General features: G+C 34.8%; 1 protein-coding gene across 1 annotated transcript; it reads left to right on the forward strand.

The window, feature by feature from the left end:
• The first annotated feature begins 4,295 nt into the window (after nt 1-4,295).
• Nucleotides 4,296-8,867, forward strand: LOC144439387 (putative methyltransferase-like protein 24). Its single transcript, XM_078128673.1, has 4 exons — nt 4,296-4,390; nt 5,413-5,484; nt 7,012-7,162; nt 8,568-8,867. The coding sequence occupies exons 1-4, from the start codon at nt 4,296-4,298 to the stop codon at nt 8,865-8,867; spliced, it is 618 nt and encodes a 205-aa protein (XP_077984799.1).
• Nucleotides 8,868-27,981: the final 19,114 nt, after the last annotated feature.

Below are 27,981 nucleotides of genomic sequence, written 5' to 3' on the forward strand. Positions count from 1 at the left end.
TACAATATAATTGTACCCGTACGCATGAAAAACCATGCCACAAACGTAACTTTACAGCTTGCAATGCGTGGTCAGGGACCAACACTTTCATATTGGCATAATCACTTTTGTAAGCGGCGAGCCTAATTCGTTATATATGACGTATTGACCTAATACATATTATCTCCTAACAACTAAACAACTTTACATGGTTTATTGCGTCTGCGAAAAACCACAACTCTCACTAAACGATCGAAGTAGATCACAAACTAAGCGGCCACTACCTCCTACAAAAAGAGGACTACTGTCAACCAAGAAACAAAGGGTTCACTGAAATAAAAATAATAAAATTTCAGTAGTATTAAAGGCCTAAAAAAATGTTTGGTTCCGGGTAGCCGACCTCACCAAGCTTTTCACTGCCGCCCCTAAACGTAATTCTTTTTATATATCGAGAAAACAATAATAAATCGCAAATATTGTGAAAAAGATATTGATTATTTCCCAACTACTAACATCAGAGTGAATTTGTGTGAAAAGTCTCACGAGAAATAGTGGATGCGGAAACTGACATCAATATAATAAAAAACAAACAAAATAAACCTGTTCCAATCTGTAATTATGGCTAAGAAGAAATAAACAACACAAAACCAATTTGGAAAACAATGGAAAACCTGAACTAGACACACAGAAAAAAATATAATACAATAAAATAAAAAAATCTACCTACCCCATTTATTCTAAAATTGAGCGTAATCGGAAACACACAATGTTTTTATTAGGCCAGAAAAAGAACGTTGAACGAGGAAAATAAAGCTAAGGGGGCCCTCAGTAATTACAAGGGGATCAAGCTTGGTCTGTGGTATAAAACGTGACCCTCCCCCTAGTCAGTTGTGCTAAAAAGTGACCCTCCCCCAATTTCCTTTCTCTAAAAAATGACCCTCCCTGTTCAAATATTTCAATGAAAAAAAAGTTAACCTCCTCCCTGTAGAGTAGTTGCTAGAGCCCACGAGTAGTAGTCAGGAAGTCCTAGGTTTGGGTCCCACCAGACGGAATTTTTAAGCATGTATTAAAGATCCCACCACATTGATAGATTTTACAAGCATTTGTTGTTTCCCACCATTACACCACAGTGAGCTTGTGCTTGTATTGGCTGAGCGGCAGGCCAGAACTGCCATAGACAAGATGACAACGCACAACTGACAACCTCAGACCGAGGTCAACATCTCCACTCCACTACATCTTGTCACGTTGTTCACACCACAACTAACAGTTTATTCACTGCATTTTACATATGCTGTGATATTACCTTACAATGGTGGCAGTGGTGGTACGTATGTGATAGCAGTAGGATTTGGAACTTTTGACAGCGGTGGGTTCATGCCAAAATCATAAAATAATGCAAAGTTAGATAAAAAATGAGTCAAAGTAAAATGTGACCTTTCCCTAATTTCTTTTTTCTAAAATATGGCCCTTCCCCGTGAACCGACTTGGAAAAAGTGACCACCCCTAATTCCCCTGCCCCCCCCCCTGTAATTACGGAAGACATCCTAAGAATAATCTTCAATTCATTAAAAATCTATCGGCACAAACTCATACATGTTGAAATAATTGCACCAAAGCTTGAAATTCATCCCAACAGCACAATATACCAAAACAGACAAAGTCTCCTAGATCAGAGACACCAACACATCGAGAATTAATGCGATACATATAATGCAAGACGAAGAAACCAAAATGCATACATTAAATATAGAAACAAATCAAAATGGATTCCGCAGACAACCAGTAGCGCAAACTAGATTTCTATTGGAAGGCGACAAAAGAAGTAATGGTAGAGACATACATGTACCGTTCCACAACACAATAGACAACATATCGCATGCCCAGAGAATAACCATTGCATTGCAATGCTAGAATACAATATCCAGATCACCATCAAGACTCAGGTTTAAATTTGGCAAAGGTACGTGTGGTAATCATAAATACAAGCAATTTACATTACTGAATGTTAACGACAATTAACCAATGAAATGCATGGAAGGTATTACACCAAATTAATAACAAACGGTACACAACAATTGGAGAGATTCAGAAAGTTATTCATGAAATGTATGACGACGAACACACTGACTATGATATATTGTCTTTTTTCGCGATTCCTCAATCATAAAAATACGTACACCACAATGGTATTAACTATCAAAAATACACAAAGACCCACCACCTGAAACCAAATTTGTGGGTCGTCCCATCATTAGTGGGCACTCAAGCCCTACTAATCACATATCACCATACCTGGACTACTTAACCAAACCACATACGTAAAAGATACAGCGGACTTTATCAACAAAATCCAAACTGTAGAAATACCAAAAACGCAATACTTGTCACTCTAGGCGGAGTGTTCATATACACTAACGTGATTCACATAGAGGCAATTGATCTTTTCGGCAAAGTATTAAACTCAGAATCTTATCTTTTCCGAATGTCTGAATACAATGCGTACTATTTACAGACAGACTTTTAAAAAAAAGTTAGTAAAAACCCACAGAATCATGGTCGTTCTTTCTATCTGGCATTTCCACGAGGCTCTATATATAATTTGTATAAACTGCTTATGTAAAGTTGGGTGATACATGTAGGTATGGGAGTCACTTAATTCGATGCACAATTCCAAAGGAGGGTAAAAGCTCAACACAAGGCATTTTATTTTTGAAATACAGTGTAATTGAATTGAAGCGGTTATGGTTTTACAAGGTATGACGAGTAATAGGCTTTTATGTCTCTCCTTTCGTACAGGTGAGCCGACTGTCCTCAGGAGAGCTTTGCAGGACACAGTTCAGGCAGAGACACTTTGTCAGCAGACTCTTAACAGCATCGTCATTGTGAGTAGCAAGTCTGCTTTCGCTATGGTAATGGCAAGAACTCATTAGCTTTGGTAAACACCCAACAAATAGTATGACACGAGTGACAGTGTGACACAGACAGCAATATTATTGGGAAATTGGTGGTGACACTAGTGGCAGTGACAGTTCTCAGCAAGTGAAATAGAATCACATAATGACAAAGACGGTAAAACTTCAGCTACATGTACTCGAGATATGTATTCTGGCAAACCAGGGCTGATATTTGATAGCCCTACTGGAAATCCCCTTGCCCCACTAGAAGTTAAAAGTGTACACTTCCTTACAACATATATGGCCACACTCATTCCTCTTTGACAAGGTCATAAAACTAAAGGACAGTATATGTGGCAAGTTTGAATGAATTGATTTAGATGTTGCTGGTCAGGGACAGACACACACACACACATGCACGGACAGCACCCTTTTCAATACCCCCCCCCCCGACTTTGTCCGTTGGGGCTGAAATACAGCAACATTTCATCAACAGGGTAATGGTGGTGACTTAATGAGGAAGACACACGAGTCTGCCAGGAATGATAAGCTAGGAGTCGAAAAAAACAAACTCAGAAAAGCCTATGTTGAATTAGGTGGTATTTTAAACCAGGACAATGAACGCCTCTTTGCCAACTCGGAGGATAATAAGGTAGGTAATAAAACATGGTGGGTACCAAACATTAAAAACGATTGTATTGTGAGAATAATACTGATGTAAAAGGCTAGGTCTTTGAGATGTGAAACTTGGATATGGAATATTGAACGACTCGGTATGTGGTCGAAGAGACAACATTTAATTTCTTATATAGAAATACCGGTAAAGGGGAAATAGGATAGGCTGCAACACCTTTTGTAATGGCCATGCTGCAAAAAAATTATGTGATGTAATACATTTATGTGTCTGGCTAGATTTACATACAGTTGTTGACATGGTGACACGATACATGCCAAATTCATACGATGCATTTGTGTCCCTGACTAGATTTATCGATGTCACTCATGTTATTATAGCTGAGTTCAGTGCACACATGAGCATACCTAATTATGCTGAAATGTCCAGATATAATCCATACCGAAATCCAAAAGGCAAAACGTATATATAAAAATAGAATATTTTAAATGTGAACATAAATTTTTAAAAGCTAGATATATCAGATAAAATTGCATAATTAATGTAGACAAAATTCAGGAAATAAAATGTACATCTTGAAATTCAAATGTTCTTTTATTGCCTGCTTGGCTTGCTGCCACAGTTATCTCCCTTTTTGTCATCACTCATCACAGTCCATGCTTGAATATATGGTGAAGATAGCTAGATGGCGAAATCACACTGCCAGTGAAGATTTTGAAGCTGAGCTGGGACCGATGTTGAACTACATCAAGACAAAGCAAATAGCGTGTAAGGATCAACGTCATATGGGTAATGCAGATCCACATGATGGTGGCTGGGAAATATGTTTTGATGACATCCTACAATTGAAGGCCGCCAACTGCGTGGTGTACTCTGTTGGGTAAGACATAATCTAATGGTAACCGTTCATATTATGCAGATTTATGCAAATCAAAATCAAAATAACGTGAAATCGAGTGAAATCATCCCTTAATAATTTCAGGTGTCTAGAGAGCCTACAGTAACTACAAGGGGATGGTCAGGGGCTGTTGCCTAAAACACGACACCCCCCTGTTTTCATTGTGCTAAAAAGTGACCCTCGATTTCCTGTTTCTAAAACATCACCCTACAATTAAAATATTTCAAAAAACATTGTTTAAATGTCAGACCTGGAAAAGGACACTAGTCCCAGAATCAATTGTTTACAGGACTTAATCCCACCGCTGCCACCACTTTGAAAGTTTTAAAGATATTGATTATTTCCCAACTACTAACATCAGAGTGAATTTGTGTGAAATGGGCACAGCATTATTCAATATCTGTGTTTGGATCTCATTCGCTGAGCTAGAGCTTGAAGGCCAGAAAGTCAACTCGTAAACACTAGATGAGAACACTCCCTATATTGTCAAGACCGTAATCAACATCTTCACAATATTATCCCCGATATCTTACCCAACTGTTCCCTTTTTACTCCCGTTGGACCCACTGTGACGTCTCTCCAGACATCACAACTGACAATAAAATCACTACAAGGTTGTCAGCAGCGATTTGATTGACATGGTTTGATATTGCGGTACCTGTACCTAACTCTAACCCTAACTCTAACCCCATCCCTAACCACTGTGGCAGCAATGGGATGCCAAATTCCCAAAAAATGCAAAATTAAAGAATGAGTCAAAGTAAAATGTGACTGTCCCCTTATCCCATTTTCTAAATTTTCTATGGCCCTCCCTGACAACCAATATTTACAAAGTTACCCCCCTCCCTAATCCCTCCCCCAACACCACCATCATCATACTCAGTATTGTCATTATCATCATCATAGTCTGTATTATGATTGTTAAAACAATCTAAAGGGTACGTAAAGTATTGGTGGCAGATCGTTGATACTATCCTAGTATTTATATTCACTTCTCATTGCAGAATTGGTAATGATTGGTCATTTGACGATGCAATGGAGAAGTATGGATGTGATGTGTATTCATTTGATCCAACGTATGTATCTGAAAATCATTATATTTATTAAATAGCCAGACCTGCATTTAAGCAGTGACTTTTCCATTGATATCCAAATCATCATTATAAGCAAAGTATCCCTTATATTTATGAAAGGTTGACAATTCCATTGTCAGGTTACTTGATCACATCATTGTCTTTCTTCAAGTTTGCATACAATGAACGTAGTATTGGGGCACAAGCTGAGTGAATACATTTTTAGCATATTGTCTTTGCTGCAAAAAGGGTATTCGCAGCACGACTCACTTACTGAGGCACACTTACCCATCACACACGTCACTATGGTCTTATGCGGTTGACTGAACTCAAACAGGGTATACTATGATATAACTTGTAAACAATCCAATGCTGTAATTATATATATATATATATATATATATATATATATATATATATATATATATATATATATATATATATATATATATATATATATATATAATCAAAAATCCCTGCTATGCAATCATCTTTTCCAACAGTACTAAAGACAGTTGTAATTTCATAGAAGACATTCATCGACATTAAAGTGGCCATATGGATGAGAATTTGGTATTTATTCTGGATTTTTATTTGATAAAACAGCTTCACTATGTTTTTCTACTTGAAAAAATAATGCGAAAGAACATATACCAAGCCCATGTTCATAACTCTATGCATTGCAAAATGATGCAAAAAGTGTAAAAAGTTTGTTATTGTACGTACAATAACAAACATTTTACACATTGTTTAATGTTTTGCCGTTTATTGAGATGTGAACATGGACTTGGTATATGTTATTTCACATTATTTTTTCAAGTAGAAAAACATAGTGAAGCTGTTTTATCAAACAAAAATCCAAAATAAATACCAAATTCTCATTCATATGGCCACTTTAACATTACACTAGAAAAGTTTTATGTAAGTCTTTTTACTTGAGTTGGTAAGAGACTGATAAACTCAGCTTGTGCTACCTTATATATACATTCACTATTCTGTGACATGTTTGTAACTGTATTACGTGAAATGCATATTAAAATAAACTACAACAAATTAACATATTTGAACATTACCAGATGTAAACTGAATGCCTTCCATAAGGACAAACAACATGCGTTTTGATTGTTGTTCACATCGACATTACATGCATCATCAGAATGTGAAATTCTGAGCAACCATACAAGGTTGTATCTTTTTAATTAGTAATTATGCAAATGACCTATCACCATACTTTATTATAAAACTACATGAACGGTTGTATAGGACACTTACAGCTTATTATTAATGTATGTATCAAAAATTATATATTATATGAAATTTGATATTGATTCTACAGACATTGTCAAATATGAAAAAAAAAACATTTATTATGCAAATAACTAATTTAAATCAAAAGCCACAACAACAGGATTTATATGACCCAAGTGCTTTTTTATCATCAATGTACATATAAAGTATTTGATATTTGAAGTAGCAATATTGCCTTACTATCAAAAATTGTTCTTGTGAAAAATATTTGTTTAATTGTAGTATTAACAAGCCAAGCTATCAACGTTCTGCAAACAGTTGGTTTTATAATTATGGCCTATACAACTTGAATACAAACAGTTACACTGGCAACGGAACACATGAGCCATGGAAGATGAGAACTTTCGGGAGACTGATGGAAGAATTGAAACATGTGAGTATTGCCTGTTGCTTCTTCTCATTAAGTAAAATGTTTAGTGATAGTGGTTTTTGGATGATTTTTATTTACAAAATAATTTGTACCACAAAATGTTATACTAATGCAATCGACTTGATTTGCAAAGTGGGTCATATGAATGTGGTGTTCTAATACTAATTTGCAGAAATTAGAATGGTATTCATCATAATGCACTTTCAATGAGGGGGTACTATTGTCGTGAAATGCACATGGCTGTCGATACTATAAGTAATACAAGTCAATTTTATGACATTATAATATGTACTTAAACCAAATTTTGATATTTTGTTCATGCAGTGATTAAATTTTGGCATAGTATTATTTTTAATGGAGTTTCAATTTGTTTTTGAATGCTCACTTTATCAAAGTCAGAGGGGAAAGAGTACTGCCACAGTGCATATTTCAACATCCAAGTCAACAATCTTTTTAAAATTTTTTTCCAAGTAGAGGTGTTATGTAACCTGGCAAAATTTGTCTATGAAGCATTGGTATTGAGGAAGGAAGCTGCCTCAGGGATCTGTAACAGCTTAGTTTTCATTTGAGGGCTGATTTTTCTTTACTATGGGCAATAAAGCAAATAAGAGCAATTTGCATAATTAATGATTTTCCGTTATTAATCTATATCTTAAGAATGCACACATTAAATTGTAGATAATTTGGCACATACATCAACCTTGACAAAGCACATATATGCTACAAAGCATGTTTGTATAGTTTTTAGTTTTAATGAGTAGTTTGCATATTTAATGATTTTCGGTAATTAGGTGATATCTTAATAATGCAAAGTTCAAATATCATTTAGCTTGGTACATACATCAACCATTACAAATCACATGTGTTTGATCTATTCTTTTGTGTAGTTTTTCATTTTGATGTTTAATTTGCATAAATAATCATTGTTGATAATTAGTAATGTCTTTAGAATGCAATCTTTAAATTTAGTATATACATTGATTGTAAAGATGTGCATGTCATGTGTCCTTTAAAGCTTAGCTTATAATATCAATGGTAATTTGAATAATCAATGATTTTTCGATAATTGGGCAATATGTTAACTATGTGGGCTCCAAAATTCATATAGCATTCTAACAATATATAGGCCCAAAACTCTATGGTTTTGTCCTTATGGGAGGCATTCAGTTTCACTCTGGCACACTATAATATAGAAATGTATTATATCAGAAAATGAATTCGGAGCTACTATACATAATATATTGGTAAATTTAATTCCTTATAATAATAGTCAAAATTATAACATAATTAATGTTGTGTTTTATTCAAATTTTAATAAGGGACAGAATACAATGATCTTGTTCATTTCTCACTTGTATAAATGCTTAAATCGATAAGACATCTATCACAATTTTTGTATTCTTCACAGGACCGAATTGATATTCTAAAAATAGATATTGAAGGTAGTGAATGGAAATCACTGGACCAGATGCTTACTAGTGGTACCCTACAACATCATGTGAAACAACTCGTGTTAGAAATACACCTATGGAACTTCAAAACACCTGTTCTTCAAGATATCAAGAGACGATATAGAATTTTGCAGTGGATTGAAGAATCTGGCTTTAAGCGTTGGAATTGGCATTTGAATACACATTCGCCAAAGATCGGTTCGACAAAACTGACGTCATGCTATGAACTATCTTGGATCAATACAAAGTTGCTATGAAAGATTGAATATTATATATAGAGAGACAAGGATACTAATTAAGAACGTTGTAGCATTGTCTTGCATGATCCGGTTCATAACCAGATGTAAATTAAGTGCCTCCCATAGGCAAAACTATAGACTTTTGTTCCTACGTACATTGTTTGAACGCAAAATTCTGAACTACAGCTATCATACATGGAGTACCCCTTAATTGGAAATTTAATTATATGAACCTAAATGAAATTTGTCTAATTATCGAAAAAATCATTAATTAGGCAAATGAACCATTATGATTATACACTACATCAACAAGCTTTATAGAATACACGTGCTTCTTTACCATCAATGCATGTACTTAACTATCTACATTTTAAAGCTTTCATTCTAAAGGTATTGCCTAATTATCAAAAAATGATTATTTATGCAAATTGCATTCTTATAATATAGCCAAATCATTAATTATGCAAATTTATCATGAAAACTAAAAGCTACATCAAGTTACATATGCGCTTTGTTATGTTTGGTGTATAACACACCAAAGTATATGGAATTTGAAGCTTGCATTCTAATGGTCTAATATAGTCTAATTATCAAAACTCATTAATTATGCAAATGACATTTCTACCAGAAACAATAAAAAACGTGCACATTGTTATATCATCCTTACGGGAGGCATTCAGTTTAAATCTGGTTTTGTTTTTCGCTTAATAACTTATCCATTTCATATGCTCAAAATTATTTCTGGACTGTATTAAATTCACCGCTCGTACGTGCATGATGATCTTTTGAAGTTTCTAGTGAAGTTATTGTTGAAATTCAATTAGTTTAATGAGATGAAACACGATGTTGATGTTAGATTTTAATGTTGTTAGAGTTCTTTTATGGATGAATAGGAACTATGTTTATATAGTAGCTAAGCATAAATGTATTGAATTAACACGAATATTGGTAGGGCTTTCATATGCCTTGATATTCAATGCTAACATTAATTGTGATCTGCCGTACATTGTATATTTATTTTCAAATTCGAGTTTACCTCAGTGATATATCCTGACATGAATTGTGGTTATGAAATGTTGTTTGATGTCGAACTTACTTCTTAATTCAAAAGTCTGTGACATCTTATTTACCATCAGTACAAGAGTAGATATCGTATAATGACTGCTTGTTTGTACTAAATTAAGCTGAGACATTATTGAATTGAAATTATTTTTTTGTGATGAAACGAAAGTCAACCTTGTTTATGTTCACCTCTGAGTAGTTATTTCGAAGTATCTGTATAACGAGTTTTCGAAAACTTCTTTTTTTTATAAAGATTCGTTTACAATCAATTGTTTTTTTCATTCCTAGCTATATTTTTGTTGTTCGTTGATTTGTTTCTTTAGTTACCGACATTTTCACTTGTTCGACAATTTTTCAACCTAGTCCCACTACCCTTAGACCTACCTACCCCTACCACACATCCCATCCCGATAATAAAAAACAATTACGTTGATCGCTTCCAATCTAATAACCCTAGTGTTCATTGATGTAGGTGAATCCCATAATACTGCTTTCATTTTTGGAGATTTTTGTGGTTATTTTTGACGTGTTTTCACTCATAATTTATAACTTTTGTGTTCGTTTTGGTCAAAGCAAATGCTCAAAAGTTGCACACGATAGACGTCTAAACAATAATTACATGGCACGTCCACTCCCTATTGAGGAAACCATGACGTCCCAAACTGACGAGATCAGTAGTTATATTGCTACTTTCGGAGTGACAATAACGGTATGATAACAATGACAATAACTTGATACTCTAGGCCCTTGTAATTGGTGTATAATAAATATAATTAACTTGATTATATGCGATGATTACTTTTATTATGTTTATGGCTACGAATTATGTATATTATGGGGGATTTAGTGATTAGCATATACACAGTTTGGACAATTGTTTCCGCACGTGCATTTTCACCTTTGATTACTCAATGTAATCACCATTTATTCAGTATATTGCTTTAGATTGTAGTTGTAGTTGTTTTTGTATTGTATCATTTTACTCATTATAGTTACAATTAAGCTTAATTATTTAACTTCAAATTCTATACTTAGTAATCATAAACCTGATTTCATTACGATAACAGTATATAATCATATATTTCCCCTTTTATATTTTTTTTCATCAACTATTTTCACTTCCTGCTATTTGCTATTGTATTATCAATGTTTGGTGATGATAGTAATAATAATAAAACGAATTTATGATGCGCCTAGTCTCCAGGCGCAGACACTGCATTGAACTACTAACAAAATGAGAGGATACAGAGAAACAATTTGAAAACAGTGTGTAAGTGTGTAAGTGAGTGATGGAAATACTTAAAACACAATGATTATCATACTATCATTAAAGGCCCTAGATTAGATCCCAGGTCACTGTATTTGTGCTCTATTACTAGCTGAACCAATACATCTTGATTAATCAATCAAGATATGGTTATACAAGGGAATATAGATATGAGTATATTAAACCCACCATTAACATAATTTTGTCATTGTTGTCGATGATGTAGGAGCTGATCGAAGCCGACACACAAGCCACAAAAGCACAATGAAATTGTTAACTTATTATCAAACGAATTATATCATATTGATTCTTGATCAAATTTAACATACTATAAATGATGGATTTGCTCTGTTCATGTCAGCCCAGCTTATTGAAGATACATATTTAATTCACATTCAAAACCCTCCATAACTCTTCGATTGTGATACCCGTTGGAGTCTTCAGTAATTACAAGTGGGAGGAGAGGTCACTTTTTAGAAATCGATCGGGTGAGGGTCACATTTTAGATGAAAGCACCAAAGGCGTTGTAGCACAACGGTAAACTTTAATTTTCTACTATGGTTATGTGATACTGTTGCTCGGCATATTTGCATACATTTTTTAAAGATTTATTTCCATGCCTGCCCATCAATGGTGTTATATCTGCAATGTACACCATTGCTTGACTGTTGCTACGGGCGTGGTCTTGTTGCCAGGAATATCTGCATACATTTTTGGAATGTTTATTCATTTAACTTCCCTTTACTGGTGTTATATTGGCATTATCCATCATTGTTTACCTGTTGTTATTGGCGTGGTCTTGTTGCTAAGTACATTTGCACATTTTAAAATATTTAGTGTATATATAATCCTTAAAAAAAATTCTGGTTTGACGAAAAATAAAACAATATTCTCAAATAAATGAAAACTTATTTCAATTAAAATAATGTAACCATGGAATAAAAGTACATAAACGGTTAAAATTAGTTTGTAAGTACGAAAAATATAAAATACTATAGCTAAAATAAAAAAATACTTTTGGCCTGAACGGCTTCCCATATGCCTCAGTTCTCTCCCATTTTAATCTTTTTTGTCATTACTCATCACAGCCCATACTTGAACATTTGGTGAAGATAGCTAAATGGCGTAATCATTCTGCCAATGAAGATTTTGATAATGAGCTGAGACCGATGTTAAACTACATCAAGACAAAGCAAATAACGTGTAAGGATCAACGTCATATGGGTAATGCAGCTCCAAATGATGGTGGGTGGGAAATCTGTTTTGATGACATCCTACAAATGAAGGCCGCCAACTGCGTGGTGTACTCTGTTGGGTAAGACATAATATATTTGTTGATATTATACAGACTTGTGTAAATCAAAATCAAAATCAAATAAGCTTTAAATCGAATGATATAATCCGTTAAACACTTTAGGTGTTTAGGTTTGACAATAATATATTGCACATGTCCACTAAAGAATTTATTTACATAATTGCTCAAGAAAAAGAAATTCATTTCTCAATTTTGTATGACGAATCCCATATAAAACATCTTATATCGGGAGTACTAGTGGTATGTAATAATAGACTGTTAACTATCTGTCTGTCTGTTTTTCTTGTCTATTTGTCTCAAATCTGCCATATGACTGATGACGACGACTTTCATCGCGATCTTCTATGCAATTTTGAGTTGACTAGGTTTTTGCCATCCAGCTTTCTACAGCATCCTTCTCCTCCTCCTCCTTCTCCTCCTCCTCATCATCATCATCATCACCAACATCATCATCATCATCATCATCATCATCATCATTATTATCATCATCATCATCATCATCATCATCATCATCATCATCATCATCATCATCATCATCATCATCATCATCATTATTATCATCATCATCATCATCATCATCATCATCATCATCATCATCATCATCATCTTTATTATATGTATTAGATTGCTAAAGCAATCTAAAGGGTTGGTAAAAAATTGGTGGCAGATCGTTGATACTATCCTAGTATTTATATTCACTTCTCATTGCAGAATTGGTAATGATTGGTCATTTGACGATGCAATGGAGGAGTATGGATGTGATGTGTATTCTTTTGACCCAACGTATGTATCTGAGGACATTCCATTTTTTTAATCGCCAGACACGTACTTTGGTTGTGATTTTCCATTTGTATTCAAACCAACATTGTAAGCAAAGTATCACTTACGTGGATGACCATGACCATCCAATTAAAATATTGTCAGGCTACTTGATCACGTCATTGTCTTTCTTTAGGTTTACAGGTAATCATAACACAACCGCAGATGAAGTTATTGGGGCACAAGCTGAGTGAATATATTTTTCCTTTCTTTGCTCCCACAAAGGGTATTGACAGCACTCTCTCTACTTACTGAAGCATACTTACCCATCACTCACACGTCACCATGGTCTCATGCGATTGACTAAACTCAAACAGGGTATATTAAGATAGAACTTGTAAACGATCCAATGGCGTAATTATATATATATATATATATATATATATATATATATATATATATATATATATATATATATATATATATATATATATATATATATATATATATATATATATATATAATCGAAAATCCCTGCTATGTAATCATCTGTTCCAACAGTACTAAAGACAGTTGTAATTTCATAGAAGGCATTCATCGACATTAACATAACACTAGAAAAGTTATATGTAAGTCTTTTCACTTGAGTTGGTAACAGACTGATAAACTCAGCTTGTGCTACCTTATATATACATTCACTATTATGTGACATGTTTTGTAACTGTATTACGTGAAATGCATATTAAAATAAACTACAACAAATTAACGTATTTGAACATTACCAGATGTAAACTGAATGCCTTCCATAAGGGCAAAGAACATGTGTTTTGATTGTTATTCACATACACATTGTATGCATCATCAGAATACGAAATTCTTAGCTACCATACATAGGATATCCTTTAATTAGTAAATTTCCTTAATTATGCAAATGAATCACAAGCATTAAAAAATCTTCATCAGCCAGCCGTATAGGAAAAATCACAACTTGTTCTTAGTGTATGTACAAAATTACGTATTATATGAAATTTGGCATTCTTCAGAGATTGTCAATATGAAAACCATTTATTATGCCAATAACTAATTAACATCAAAAGCTGTAACAGCAGGCGTTATACTATAGGACACTTGGGCTTTGTTATCATCAATGTGTATATGTATATAAGAATTTGGATTTTGAAGTTTGAAGTAGCAATCTTGTAATATTGCCTTACTAATAAAAATCAAAATATTTTTTAATTGTAGTATTAACAAGCCAAGCTATCAACGTTCTGCAAAAAGTTGGTTTTATAATTATGGCCTATACAACTTGAATACAGACAGTTACACTGGCAACGGAACACATGAGCCATGGAAGATGAGAACTTTCGGGAGACTGATGGAAGAATTGAAACATGTGAGTATTGTCTGTTGCTTCCTCTCATTAAGTCAGTGAAATGTTTTGAGTCAGTGGTTTTTGGATGATTTTGATTTACAAAATAATTTGTACCACAAAATGTTATACTAATGCAATCGACATGATTTGATTTCAAAGTGAGTCCTGGAAATGTGGTGTCCTAATACTAATTTGCAGAAATTAGAATGGTATTCATCGTAAGGGACTTTTCAATGAGGAGGTACTTTTGTCGTGAAATGCAGTCATAACCAATACAAGTCAATTTTATGACATTATAATATGCTGCTAAACCAAATTTTGATATTTTGTTCATGCGGTGATTAAATAATTTCAAATATTACATTGCACCGAGCATATTTTATTCCATAACATAGCGTATTAGAGTGTTATATCAGAAAATGAATTCTGAGCTACCATACTGACTAAATAGGTAAATTTCATTAATTACAATAATAGTCAGAAATTAAAACATAATGTTGTGTATTATACACATTATATCGATAACTCATCTATTCCACTTTTGCTTTCTTCGTAGGACCGAATTGATATTTTTAAGATAGATATTGAAGGTAGTGAATGGAAATCACTGGACCAGATGCTTGCTAGTGGTACCCTGCAACATCATGTTAAACAACTCGTGTTAGAAATACACCTATGGAACTTCAAAACACCTGTTCGTCAAGATATCAAGAGACGATATAGAATTTTGCAGATGATTGAAGAATCTGGCTTTAAGCGTTGGAATTGGCATTTGAATCCAATTTCCGTAAAGATTGGTTCGACAGGACAACCATGCTGCTATGAACTATCTTGGATCAATACAAAACTGATATGAAAAATGGAATATCATAATGACAGGGATTCAAATCGCAATAGCAATATTGACTGAAAACAATTTCTTGTTTGGCGTGATCAGATTTATTTATAGGATAATATTATTATTATTGTTTTATTATTAGCTTAATGTTTAACTTCTGAGGATTATCAAACCGAATTAAAGTTCAGTCGTGGCCTACTTCGATCAACATACGATTGATGAATGTTTATTCGGTGTGATAGTATGCCAGAAGTTATGATGGATGGTGAAGTGCCAATATAATTGGTATCTTGGTAATTATAACCGTTACGTGAGAAATGTCTGGGGGATGAGGGATTTGGTAGAACAGTAATGGTGTCTTTATTCAGTCAAGTCTATTGGTGCTGGTGTAGATCTTCCAGCTGGTCTCTAATAGTTCATCGTAGAGATGATCATGTAGTTCGATCACCCTTGTCTGAAATATCTTTCTTTCCTCTCATAAAACCTTCATAGTTCTCTCCCAACATCATATGAAGATTGAACATTTCTCTGATACAATATGGTAAAATCACAACTTATTTCCAAAGAGAAAAAAGGGTTTTGCAATTACATAATGATGTATTCGGTTTTAGCGTTTGAGTATACACTCCTATGTGTAGTCATGGTGGGTGAATGCATGATTAGAGTGGCCGGCTTGGAGGTTGCAGATTCGAGCCCCATCGCTGCCGTTTGTCTCTGAATGGCTAAACATGTAAAATCCTTGGGCAAGATTTGAACCATGACTGTGCCTTAGTCAACCCAGCTGTATAATTGCGGACCTGGTAGGATAGAGATTGCAATGTGAATGCTTTAATCCTATGCGCTTATAAAGGCTGCAATGGATTGTATGCTCCCCCAGGGAGATGAGTAAGTATATAAAGGGCCGTTGTGTCGCTATAGATCCGAGCCAGGGGTGAAGCACACAGATTGTGTGGGTAAGCGCTGTATAAGAATCAATATTATTATGTGTCTATTAGCTGAAAGTCTCATTGTCGTAATTTACCACTCGCATAACATTTATAAGCTCGAGGCTAATCAGTCTATCTCCCTTAGCCATAGTGTATACAATCCTAAACCACCAAATTTCAATAGTGCATTCAACTGAGTAGAATAACTAAAAACAACATTGGCAACGTTATACAAGACTAAGTACAAGCAGGTGACTCATTTAGATTCAGTCTCCCCCCCCCCCACCTCCGGATATTAATGAACTGGGATGAACTCCCCAATTTCATCATAGATAGAACGTCTTGAAATTGAGTGACTAGACTCGATTAGTTTTCTTCTCAAAGACTATTTTCTAGTCTCTCACTCACAATGTTAATGCTCATTTGTTATTTTTATGCCTATCTGTCTTGTGGGAAATAAATTTCAATTTAATTCAATTCAATTCAATATCATATTTTACATATAGACCGTACCGTAGAATATAGATGGATGGTGTGTATAGGTGTATGGTATGTATAGCTTTGTTATGTCGGTAGCACCCTCGTCCAGTTGCTGAGACGAGATTTGACGAGATATCACGGTAAAGCAGAAGAAGTAGAAGATGAGATACAACAACAAACATTGTTCGTCCTTTGGTAGGTGACGAACGTTAACGCTTGTAATTTATATTGACCTGAGCTGACAGCTCTTATTTCAGTTTAATCAAAACCTTGATGTAAGTAATTGTGGCACATGTAATTAAATACACATCATAAACCAGTGACCATACTTCCTAACTGTACCGTGGTAGGGTGATGTTTCGTAATCGACAGAGTTATCAGACGCCCACAGCTCATGTAGACACATCAATTGTCATGCATTTAAACGTGTCTTTCTCCAAATGGTATTTAGCTTTATATACTGTTCATATTAGTATAAGGTGTAACTACGATAGGCCCAGATATCAACTAAACTTATCGAATGACAATAGAGCACGTGTAAAGCCATCATCTTGAAAGATATTGAATGAATGAAATGTAGTATGATTTGTACAAAGGATTACAATGTGCTGGGAGTGATGCAATGTTACAGTAATGCTGTCAAAGCCCAATTCACTCTAATTACATTTTTCTGTACAGAATATGTGAAATTATCCTGAATATTGTTGTTCTGAAATGAAAACTCTTGACATGTACTTTATTAGTGTTGAATATAAGGCTGGTTCCATAAGGCATAGCCAGAAACGGAGGGTAAATTATATTCCTTCTAAACCATTATAAAACAATCATCCGAAATGTGATCATAATGTCAAATGTAATACTTAAAAAGTCACTGGTTAATACTAATATTGGACAGATACCTATTTAATTGAAAAATCGATACCAGAGAATTGCAAATTGATTCATCAGAAATACAATATCCGACACATGATTGAAAATGACTTGTACGGCCCTGTAATTTATACCATTAAGTATTTTGTCATTTGCCTTGAGACTACTTAAGTTAATAAATGACTTTCAGTCCAGTTGTCTAAATTGTTTCCGTAATATAAATGAAAACACAATTCAGAATAACTTCTTGAATCCTGACATGGGGTTGATCAATGTGTGCGGTAATACAACGCACAACTATAAAGCTCATCATCATCGATTATTTTTTTTCTGACAAGGTACCCAACTTGGCCTGTATGATGCCGACAACAACGTCCAATAAAAACAACATAAACAAGTTTACTTTTACCTTTGCTATATTTCGTCGTCTGATTGGTTAGATTGTGTCAGTTAGATTACAACTAATTCAAAACATTTTTTCTAAGAGAAATATATCTGACCATCACAGAACGATTGAGAAATGATTACTTCTATATTAAGTGTGACACAGCTCTTGTACTGGGCTTGTCGATAAATAGACTGCCCTAGAGATTTTTTGTATAGGTGGTACACCATCCTAATGAAGTATTATTCGAATAGAAAGTGTTAGTAAATGATTGTTATTTGAATAGCATGTCGTTAGACATCGACAGAGCACAAACCAATGTCTAGCGTATACACACAATCTTAGGGGCGAGATAAATAGTAATGTAGCATTAAAAAACCCGAATTCTTTTACTTTTAGGGTGGGGTGGGGGTTGGGCCATTTTAATTCTCATCCTACAAAAAAACTACTTTTACTTTTACTTTTAATGAATCCGTTTTATACCCCTAAACACAAATATGTCTTTAAGATGTCAATTTTAAGTAATGGAAGAATTTTCACCATAGTAAATGCGTGGCACTAAAATATAATAAAAAGTGTCAAAAATGACTTTTTTCCTCACCACATACTGGTTTCGATTCCATAGCATAGCACAATACATACTACTACATACTGATTTGAAATTGATTGTGCTGTCTTAAACAATTTTCAATTTTGGCCAATTTAGTTGGGGGTGTGGGGGTGTGTGTGAGTCTGAGGCCTAACTAAAAGAATTGTTTTTTATCCTACATTGAAATATTGATTTCGGCCCCAGGCTTACAGTGATCTAATATGACTTTGCCATATGCCTTTCACGAAATGATGACGCTATGAATCGTGTATGGTTACAATCTCCCCTAGCTTTCTATTTTTTTCTTGTCATCTACTCTTCAGAAAGTCTTTAATCTTGGAGAAGTCGTCAATGGACTTTGAATAAATATTTTGATTGCCTTCTATCGGCACAGTCTTATATAGAAAGATTAACATACAAATCTGGTATACATGGAGAGTTATTACATCCAATCTATTTCCTGTTCATGATAAAATTGCTTGTTCAGTTTATTATCGGAAACACAGAATTATGACAAATCGATGAAACCTAGGAACCATTCTCATTCTGTCAGTGATCACTTCGACTGTGACTGCTGCGTATACCGCAATGACAAAATGATGAATCCAACTTTCACTTTGGTATTACTGAATGTAGGTGCAATTATAACCATTCTCTGCTTTGTGGAAACCAGTGGTGAGTTACTTTATTTCGCTTTGTAGTTATCCTATTTTATTCCATGTGTTCCCTGTTATCACCCAAAATACTATCTACTCTTCTGCTTACTTGTTGCGTGTGCCTTGTCTGCAGGTTCAGTGTCAGTACATGAACCGTATGTGAAGATTCGAAAGACTGGCTTTCATCTCCCACATCACACCTTTGCCACAAAATCATCCGGAACTCTCTTGAACTGTGGTCATCATTGTTTTAATAACGCAGTGTGTAAATCTATCAATTATCTTAAATTTGATGGTATCTGTGAGCTCAATGATATCGCGTCATCTGCTGTTTCTGAGAATGAATTTTCAATCTACATGGAGATAGGACATGATTACAGCTTGGTGAGTACATACTGTCACTTCGTTGGGTTTCGTAAGTAAAACGCTTAGGAATTCAAATTTGACTATAGTACTGTTACAGTACCATAAATGTTTGTTTTCATCACATTTCCGCATTCTTTTCATTTGGAACTTGATATCCTTTAAGATATTAAAGCTAGATTAGTATTTGTGTAATCATGATTATCCCGATTATCTGTCTGTCTGTCTGTCTGTCTGTCTGTCTGTCTGTCTGTCTGTCTGTCTGTCCGTCTGACCACCCGGCCACCAGCCCACCCACACACTCATCCTTCCATAAACCACCCATCCATATCCATCCATCCATCCATCCATCCATTCTTCCATCCATATCCATCCATCCATCCATCCATATGCCTGCCTATATCGAGCTATTCAATTTGTATGTATATAAATTGGTTTGTTTGAACGGTTGTTGTATTTGGTTTGTTGTGTACGTTTTCTGTTATGTACAGTTTTATATAATTCCTTCCAATGTGTGTGTTTTGCAGGCTAACGAAATTGGCAGTTGTGTTAATGGCTGTCTGAACGGTGGTAATTGTACAGAATTATCAACGTGCGCAGAAAACAACGAACGACCATACCAGTACCAGTGTGATTGTTCGATAGGATACCGTGGATGGCGGTGTGAGAGGGGTAATATATCAAAATGAACACATTGATTGAAATAATGTACTTTAAAGAGGGAACGCCCCTTCAGGAAATAGTTATATTCTCAGAAAGTCATTTCAAAGTTTCGCACTATTGCCAAGAAACTAAAAAGTGAAACTGTTGTGCTCTTGTTCTCACAACGCCCCAACGTTGCCTTGTGGGACTTATACATATGTATTAGATTCACACTAAATATTCATGACTATTTATCTAAAGGTAATAAGCACCTAGGCTCATGAATGATGTATTTCTAGAGTCGTTTCGCAAATGAATATATATATACAGCAATGTTTAGATAATTTAGATAGCATGCCGATGTGAGCGGCAAATCAGGCAAATTCGCAAAGACCTGGTCAAGCTGTTGGAGATTGTATACATTCTGAAATCAATGTAATATTGACAGGCGCAAAACTAGCCTCACAGTTGAATACAGATAATATAGTTGAAAAGATGGTCACTCTGTGTCCCATTTAATATTTATTTTGAATTCGAAGTTTGTAGTTGCACTTTTTTAATCACGTGGGTTTTTTTTTCTTTAGAAATCCTGTACTCCAATGTAGCAATGGGGAAAGAAACTTGGCAGAGTGGTCCCAGGGCTAAGCATGGTGGGGTTTCATCAAGGGCGGTGGATGGGAATACTTCTGCTATTTATAATCATGGATCTTGTACTCATACATTTTATAGATTGAATATGTGGTGGAAGGTTGATCTTCAAAGGAGTTATCTCATCAACTTCATAAATATAACAAATCGAAATGGATCATGTAAGTTACAAACTATTATAACAATAATTGTGTATAATTGAAAAAATGCTATTAAATATATGATGAATATCTGATATATGACGCAAATTTACATATTACCCATTTGGGTAATTTTCTCGGATACAACTTCCATTTATTTTTTAATCCTTGAATTCATGAAAGCTCTATGGGGGGGGGGGGTATTGTAATTGTTTTCCAATGTTATAAAGCATTTAAAGATGTAACTGGAACACTTTTGAAAATGTTGTGTTGGGTACAATAACTTACTCATAATATCGTACACCCTGACCAGTATAAAATCACCTGGGAAAACATATCGTTAAAGCTGTATACATAATAAATCAAATCAAATTGATTTTTGGGTCTGCACCCAAAAACCAGTGCCCTCAACGGCGATCACGATTTCAACCCGTTTCTGTACTGCTTGTGGATGTTATCGACCAGACATTATTGATGGTTTACTAATTGTCAGTGAATATATTGTGGTTGCCTGGTCGGAAAAATGATACTACAAATACAATAGATACAACAAGTACATTTTTTAACATGGTGACATATTCAAAAGATAGCTTTGGCTAAGATGTCAACTTTTCAGTACACTAGCTACAGATAATATATACTTTATGGAGTCATAATGGTCGAATGGTTAGAGTTGTCGGCTTGGAATCTGCAGGTTAAAAGGCCTTTGGCAAGATTTGAACCACGATTGTGCCTCAGTCAATCCAGCTGTATAATTGGGGACCTGGTAGGATAGAAGTTGCAATGAGAATGCTATAATCCAATGCGCTTATAAAGGCTGCAATGGATTGTATGCTCCCCAGGGAGTTGAGGAAGTGTAAAAGGGTCGTTGTGCCGCTATAGATCCGTGTCAGGGGTAATAATTGTAAAGCACTTTGAGCACATAGTGGGAAAGCGCTGTATAAGAACCAACATTATAATAATTAAGTCATTTACCAATTTTTAATGAATATATCTTCGGTTATTTGATGAACAAAATGTCCCAGTTGCAGCTAGTGCAGGTTTAAGCAGACGTTTCAAGTCGCATAGTTCCAACAGGTTTGAAATATACGTCTTTTTGTAAATTAGTTTTCCAAAGTATTCATAGCACCCCTTCTTCTAATTCTCCTTCGCAGCTGAACGAATTCTCTCCAGTGAAGTGAGGGTTGGATTGTCAAACGTTATTGCAAACAATCCTGTCTGTGCAGCACTGATAACTGAAATCGACCCCAATAATACCAATCAGATTCTATTAGACTGCAATGACATGTTCGGTCGTTATGTAAGTGTACAGCGAACTGATGATGTTAACCAAGCCTTGACTTTATGCGAAGTTCAAGTGTATGCAGATGAATCTGGTAAGATGGCTTTAACAATTCATTTTAGTACTTTGCCTTGTCCTAGTTCTTTTATCCCTTGTCTCTTGGTCGATTATTTTTAGAAATGAATTTTCCCTAAATTAGTCGAAAAAATGAAGACTTTGTTTATGAAAAATGGCAAATTATTTAATACATGTAGAACAAAGTGGCTAATTTACATTTGTATCAATTATTATTAGTAGTATTCATTAATGTATGTGCACATATGCATTTCGTACACACGTTCAGAAACACCTGCCAGGTGTTGGATATTTACGGTATTGCGTGTGCCTTCGATCAATTTACATGTATCAACGTGTCGAATAGGGTACTTTATTAGCTGTGGTTTCTATATAAAGTCTTAGTTACACACACACACACACACACACACACACACACACACACACACACACACACACACACACACACACACACAACCAACTAGAAGTTTCGTTAATATCCTTTGGAACACCCAGTATACATGGACCTTCAGTTTCTACAGTTTCGCATGTATTGCCAACTCAACTATTAAATATTATTTTTAATAGCAATGTGTTGTATGGTTGTAAGGCAGTCTCAATAGTTACAAGAGGAGGGCCTGGGGGAAATCAAGCCTGTTGCTTAAAATGTGACCCTCTTCCGATTCAGTTTTGTAAAAAATGGCCATCCCTCAATTTCCTTACTCAAAATAGGATCCCCTTGAAATATTCAAAAAAACATGGGTCACTCCCGATATTGTCTGGACCGAGGTTAATATCTCACTTCGCCACATTATCCCTATATCAAGCTGTTAGATATCGGGGCTTACTGGTGATATGGGACAACCGACGGTTGCATGGCACCAAAGGTGCACATTGAGAGTGTTTACGCCCGAAAACTAACTAAGCCCACTGCTCTCTCTCTCTCTCTCTCTCTCTCTCTCTCTCTCTCTCTCTCTCTCTCTCTCTCTCTCTCTCTCTCTCTCTCTCTCTCTCTCTCTCTCTCTCTCTCTCTCTCTCTCTCTCTCTCTCTCTCTCTCTCTCTCTCTCTCTCTCTCTCTCTCTCTCTCTCTCTCTCTCTCTCTCTCTCTCTCTGACATATTACCGCACTGTTATTCCTCTCTCTGATATTACAATGCATTTTAGCTATAGTATTTTATATTTTTCGTACTTACAAACTAATTTTAACCGTTTATGTACTTTTATTCCATGGTTACATTATTTTAATTGAAATAAGTTTTCATTTATTTGAGAATATTGTTTTATTTTTCGTCAAACCAGAATTTTTTTAAGGATTATATATAATTGAAAGTCAAAATATATTTTTTGTTAGTGTTAATTTATTTATTTTTTTTAAACTTTCTTTTTCTCTCAACTTTTGCAAAACCAACTGGTTCTAACCACTCAAGAAAGTACTCTGCTAAAATAACCAGAGTAGCATCATTAAATCTAGCGAGAGACACAAATGCATCGCATGAAATCCCCCTCCCCCCCCCCTCTCTCTCTCTCTCTCTCTCTCTCTCTCTCTCTCTCTCTCTCTCTCTCTCTCTCTCTCTCTCTCTCTCTCTCTCTCTCTCTCTCTCTGACATATTACCGCACTGTTATTCCTCTCTCTGATATTACAATGCAGTGGTGGGATGTTGCAGCGGGATGCCAAAATCACACAATAATAATACAATAAGTAAAATGTGAATCTCTCCTTATTCCATTTCTCCGGGAACCGATTTGTAAAATCTGCCCCAGTCCTCCCCTTGTAATTAATTAATGAAGGCTACCTATTTTATTAAATTTACAATATAATGGATGAGAATAGGTAGTCACACCAATAAGACAACTAAAAAGTGATATTCTTTGTGTTTCGCATTTCGTCTCAGAATGGGATGTGTTTTTCGTCGGCGTTGGTGGATCTGGCGTCAATTTACATCAGTTATGGCTGAACGGTACAGCAGTTGGGCACAATGCTAATATCAGTGTCAACAGCACGGAGAATTATGTACACGGACTCGTTAACAGCTGGGAAGGACTTTACATCAAATATGTAAGTAGAAATGTAAAGAGTGAATTATTATTAACATACTTTTGTCCAGGTTACCTTCACTGACAATATAAGAAATATATTACAAAACATTAACACATATAATAATAGAAATAATAACAAATAAGATAAAACTTTAACTGTACAACCAGACGTATTCTTATTACCTTCCATAACGATTGTTATTCCTTTATTATCATCAGCATATACACAGAATTATACAATTATATAAACATTATTAACAATCATTATATACACCATTATTATAATTATATAATTGTGTAGTGTTTGAAGTAATAATACATTGCTGTGAATTTGAATGACACATGCGTTGTCATTATCAAGGTATGCACCATATAAAATATGAAGGATGCACTAAAATCATTAATTATGCAAATGAGTTATTAAAATCGCAAGCTACGCCAACAAACTTCATGAGAGTCACTTGCGCTTTGTCATGTTTGTTTAAACTTATTTGAAATTTGAATTTGCATATACGATATGGCTTAATTACTATAAATCATCAATTATGCAAGTGATTCATTAAAACTAAAGGCTATATCAGCAAGCTTTGTAAGATACATACACCTCGTTATTATCGATGTCTGTACCAAATTATATTGAATTTTGAAGCTTGCAACCTTAAGATATATAACCTTATTACCGTATATCATTAATTTTACAATTATACATCAATATTAATTGGATATTTACCAAAAGATAATCAGTTCTTGCCACTACTAGAAGAAAGCCTTGTAACAAGTTTCATTTGAATTGATGAATTAGTTTTCGAGATAGCGTGTTCACAGACAGACAGACAGACAGACAGACAGACAGACAGACAGACAGACAGACAGACAGACAGACAGACAGACAGACAGTCAGGCAAACAAAACATATAACCTTTGCTAAGGGGAGGTAAAACGACAGGTGAGGTGGTGTCATAACTATAGTGATATCCACTCATATGTATACTGCACACAGTAGTTACTTCAAAGTTCTTATGTATGAATGATATGTGTATTTATTGATGAAAATGCAAGGGAACCCGAGTGACAAGATACAAATTGAAGATCCATTCCTTGTATTGCTTGTCTGAAATGCCAAGTAATATTTTATTTTCCCCTCTTCTCTGTGCTAATGTCAGGGTTCCATCGTGTGTCTGTCTATCTGCACACCGATCTCACCTTGTCCTTTGAGATGTTAACAGTGAGACTAGATTCTACCAAGGAGGTTTAAGAGTCCCCTTACACCTTCATGATTCTACTGACTTGTCCAAGTGTGAACAGACAGTAGTCAGAACACATCCAGAATAGAGTACGTAATTACATCACATTGTCCGTTGGCTGAACTGTCTGGCTATGGCAGTAGTTTTACTAGTTCGTCAAATTCGTATTTTATCAATGTTTTTGTTTTTTCACCAGGTAAAGCTTTCGTTATTCAAATTTGGAATTGAGGTTGCAACGATTGCTTTTGACGGTGAGGGCAGTAACAAGACAAACTGGTATGATCCGAGTCGAATTATAACGTCATCATGGCTAGACCTGACCAATGAAACACAATTGACTATGTCAATCGATGAATTGTACGGGTTAGTGTATTATTCGTTATTTCGCTAATTACCGAGTTATGAGTGTAACGGTAACATTTATAATTTCTCTCCATATCGATTCCTGTTCTATTCTGATTTATAATCTGGTCAAAGAGAAGGCTGGGTTTTTTATTTGCCATGCTTGACTCTTTTTTGCGATCTCTGTTGTATTATACGACGGATGCCCAATCAGTAACGCTATTGTTGTGTATTACCACGGAAAATATTGAATATCTACACTAATAATTACAGTGGAGATCAATGCAAACGAATAAAAACATTTACAACAAAATAGTATTGGTTAGATAGAGGACAAATCTATTCTCGTAAACGCAGAACTTCTTGACGGTGCTTCTTGGACAGTGCCGTAAATGAGGCTGTCGTTTACGACGATGGACAAATCCGTTGATACCTGGAATAGTCTCACAAAGTGCTACATAAAAAGCTAAGTGGAGGTTCCAAAGGCATACACTAGAAGGACGAATCCTTGAGAAACTATTATATTCTGTATTGAAACCTCACTGAGGACAAGGCAAATGAAATACTTGATAGGTAATACGAGAATTACTAAAGATAACCAACCTCAGGGGAATACCACTCCAGGAAATAGAGACATTTTCATAACATATAGGTTCTGGCGAGTCATTTCATGATTTTACATCATCTACAATTTACTTGCGATTTCAGAGAAACTATTGCATCATGGGAGTCAGCAGAAAATAATCAATGGTTGCACACTGAACATTCATGAGTACTAAAATGACTATACACTTCAGTGTAAAATAGCTGTTATGAATATTCAGTGTGCGACATCAAATCATGATTATAACTGTACCTTTTTTTTATTCTTAAGTAATGGACGGGGATTTTCGGTGAATGATGACGTAAGTGATTGTGCGTCACAGTCTGGATGGCTGGTTGTGTTAGAGGAATCCCCTGTCAACTGTGACTGGGAAACAAATCGAACCAATCGATCGTTAATTTTGTATAGCACATCACAGTATTCAGCCAACTGGAACTCTCAAGGTAAGCCCAAAAATCAAACTTTACTGTTAACTAAACTGTAGCCCATTGTGTTGTTTTATTTCATGTATTTGTCATAATTGACTCTTTAAACATATCTCGTTTCTTTTCAATGAAATAGTTCTGTTCCAAGATATGAAAGATGTGTATCAAGTATAAAATATCATACTATGAGCCTATCCAGTAGTTTATATATATATATATATATATATATATATATATATATATATATATATATATATATATATATATATATATATATATATATATATATATATATATATATATATATATATATATATATATATACGCTCTGTTATAGTTATTTCTTGAGTTTTGTTGATATTTTGTTTTACAGATACAGACGAAGCTGATATCATGACTATATCTGTCTACTATAAATACTAACCAACCTGTCCTGGATGAAAAGGATCCCTGGACTCACGGCCTCTTAGATTAAATTTTGTTGATATTGTGTCAACGCTCGTTTGATCATGTCTATAAACGAAATGGTCGTGTCAAATGTTAAACTTGTTAATCAATAAAACTATATAACATGTTGTTTTGTTTGTCACAAAGATTTGGAGTAATTTATGGAAAATTTGTGTGAACTGCAATCGCGAATACTATCATTGATCCCTAATGACACATTCAAATTGTATCAGTGAAAACACGAGAGCTAATAGTATGGGCAGTACTAGTGTTAAGACTTTAATTCGCTTATAACACAAATACACTTCTCTTTCGAAGAGACCATCTTCGGGTCATTTGAATTTAGCGAATAACCCATGATTTGAGTGTACATTGCTTCAGA

The sequence above is a fragment of the Glandiceps talaboti genome, chromosome 8 (genome assembly GCF_964340395.1).
Source record: "Glandiceps talaboti chromosome 8, keGlaTala1.1, whole genome shotgun sequence".
NCBI lineage: Eukaryota > Metazoa > Hemichordata > Enteropneusta > Spengelidae > Glandiceps > Glandiceps talaboti.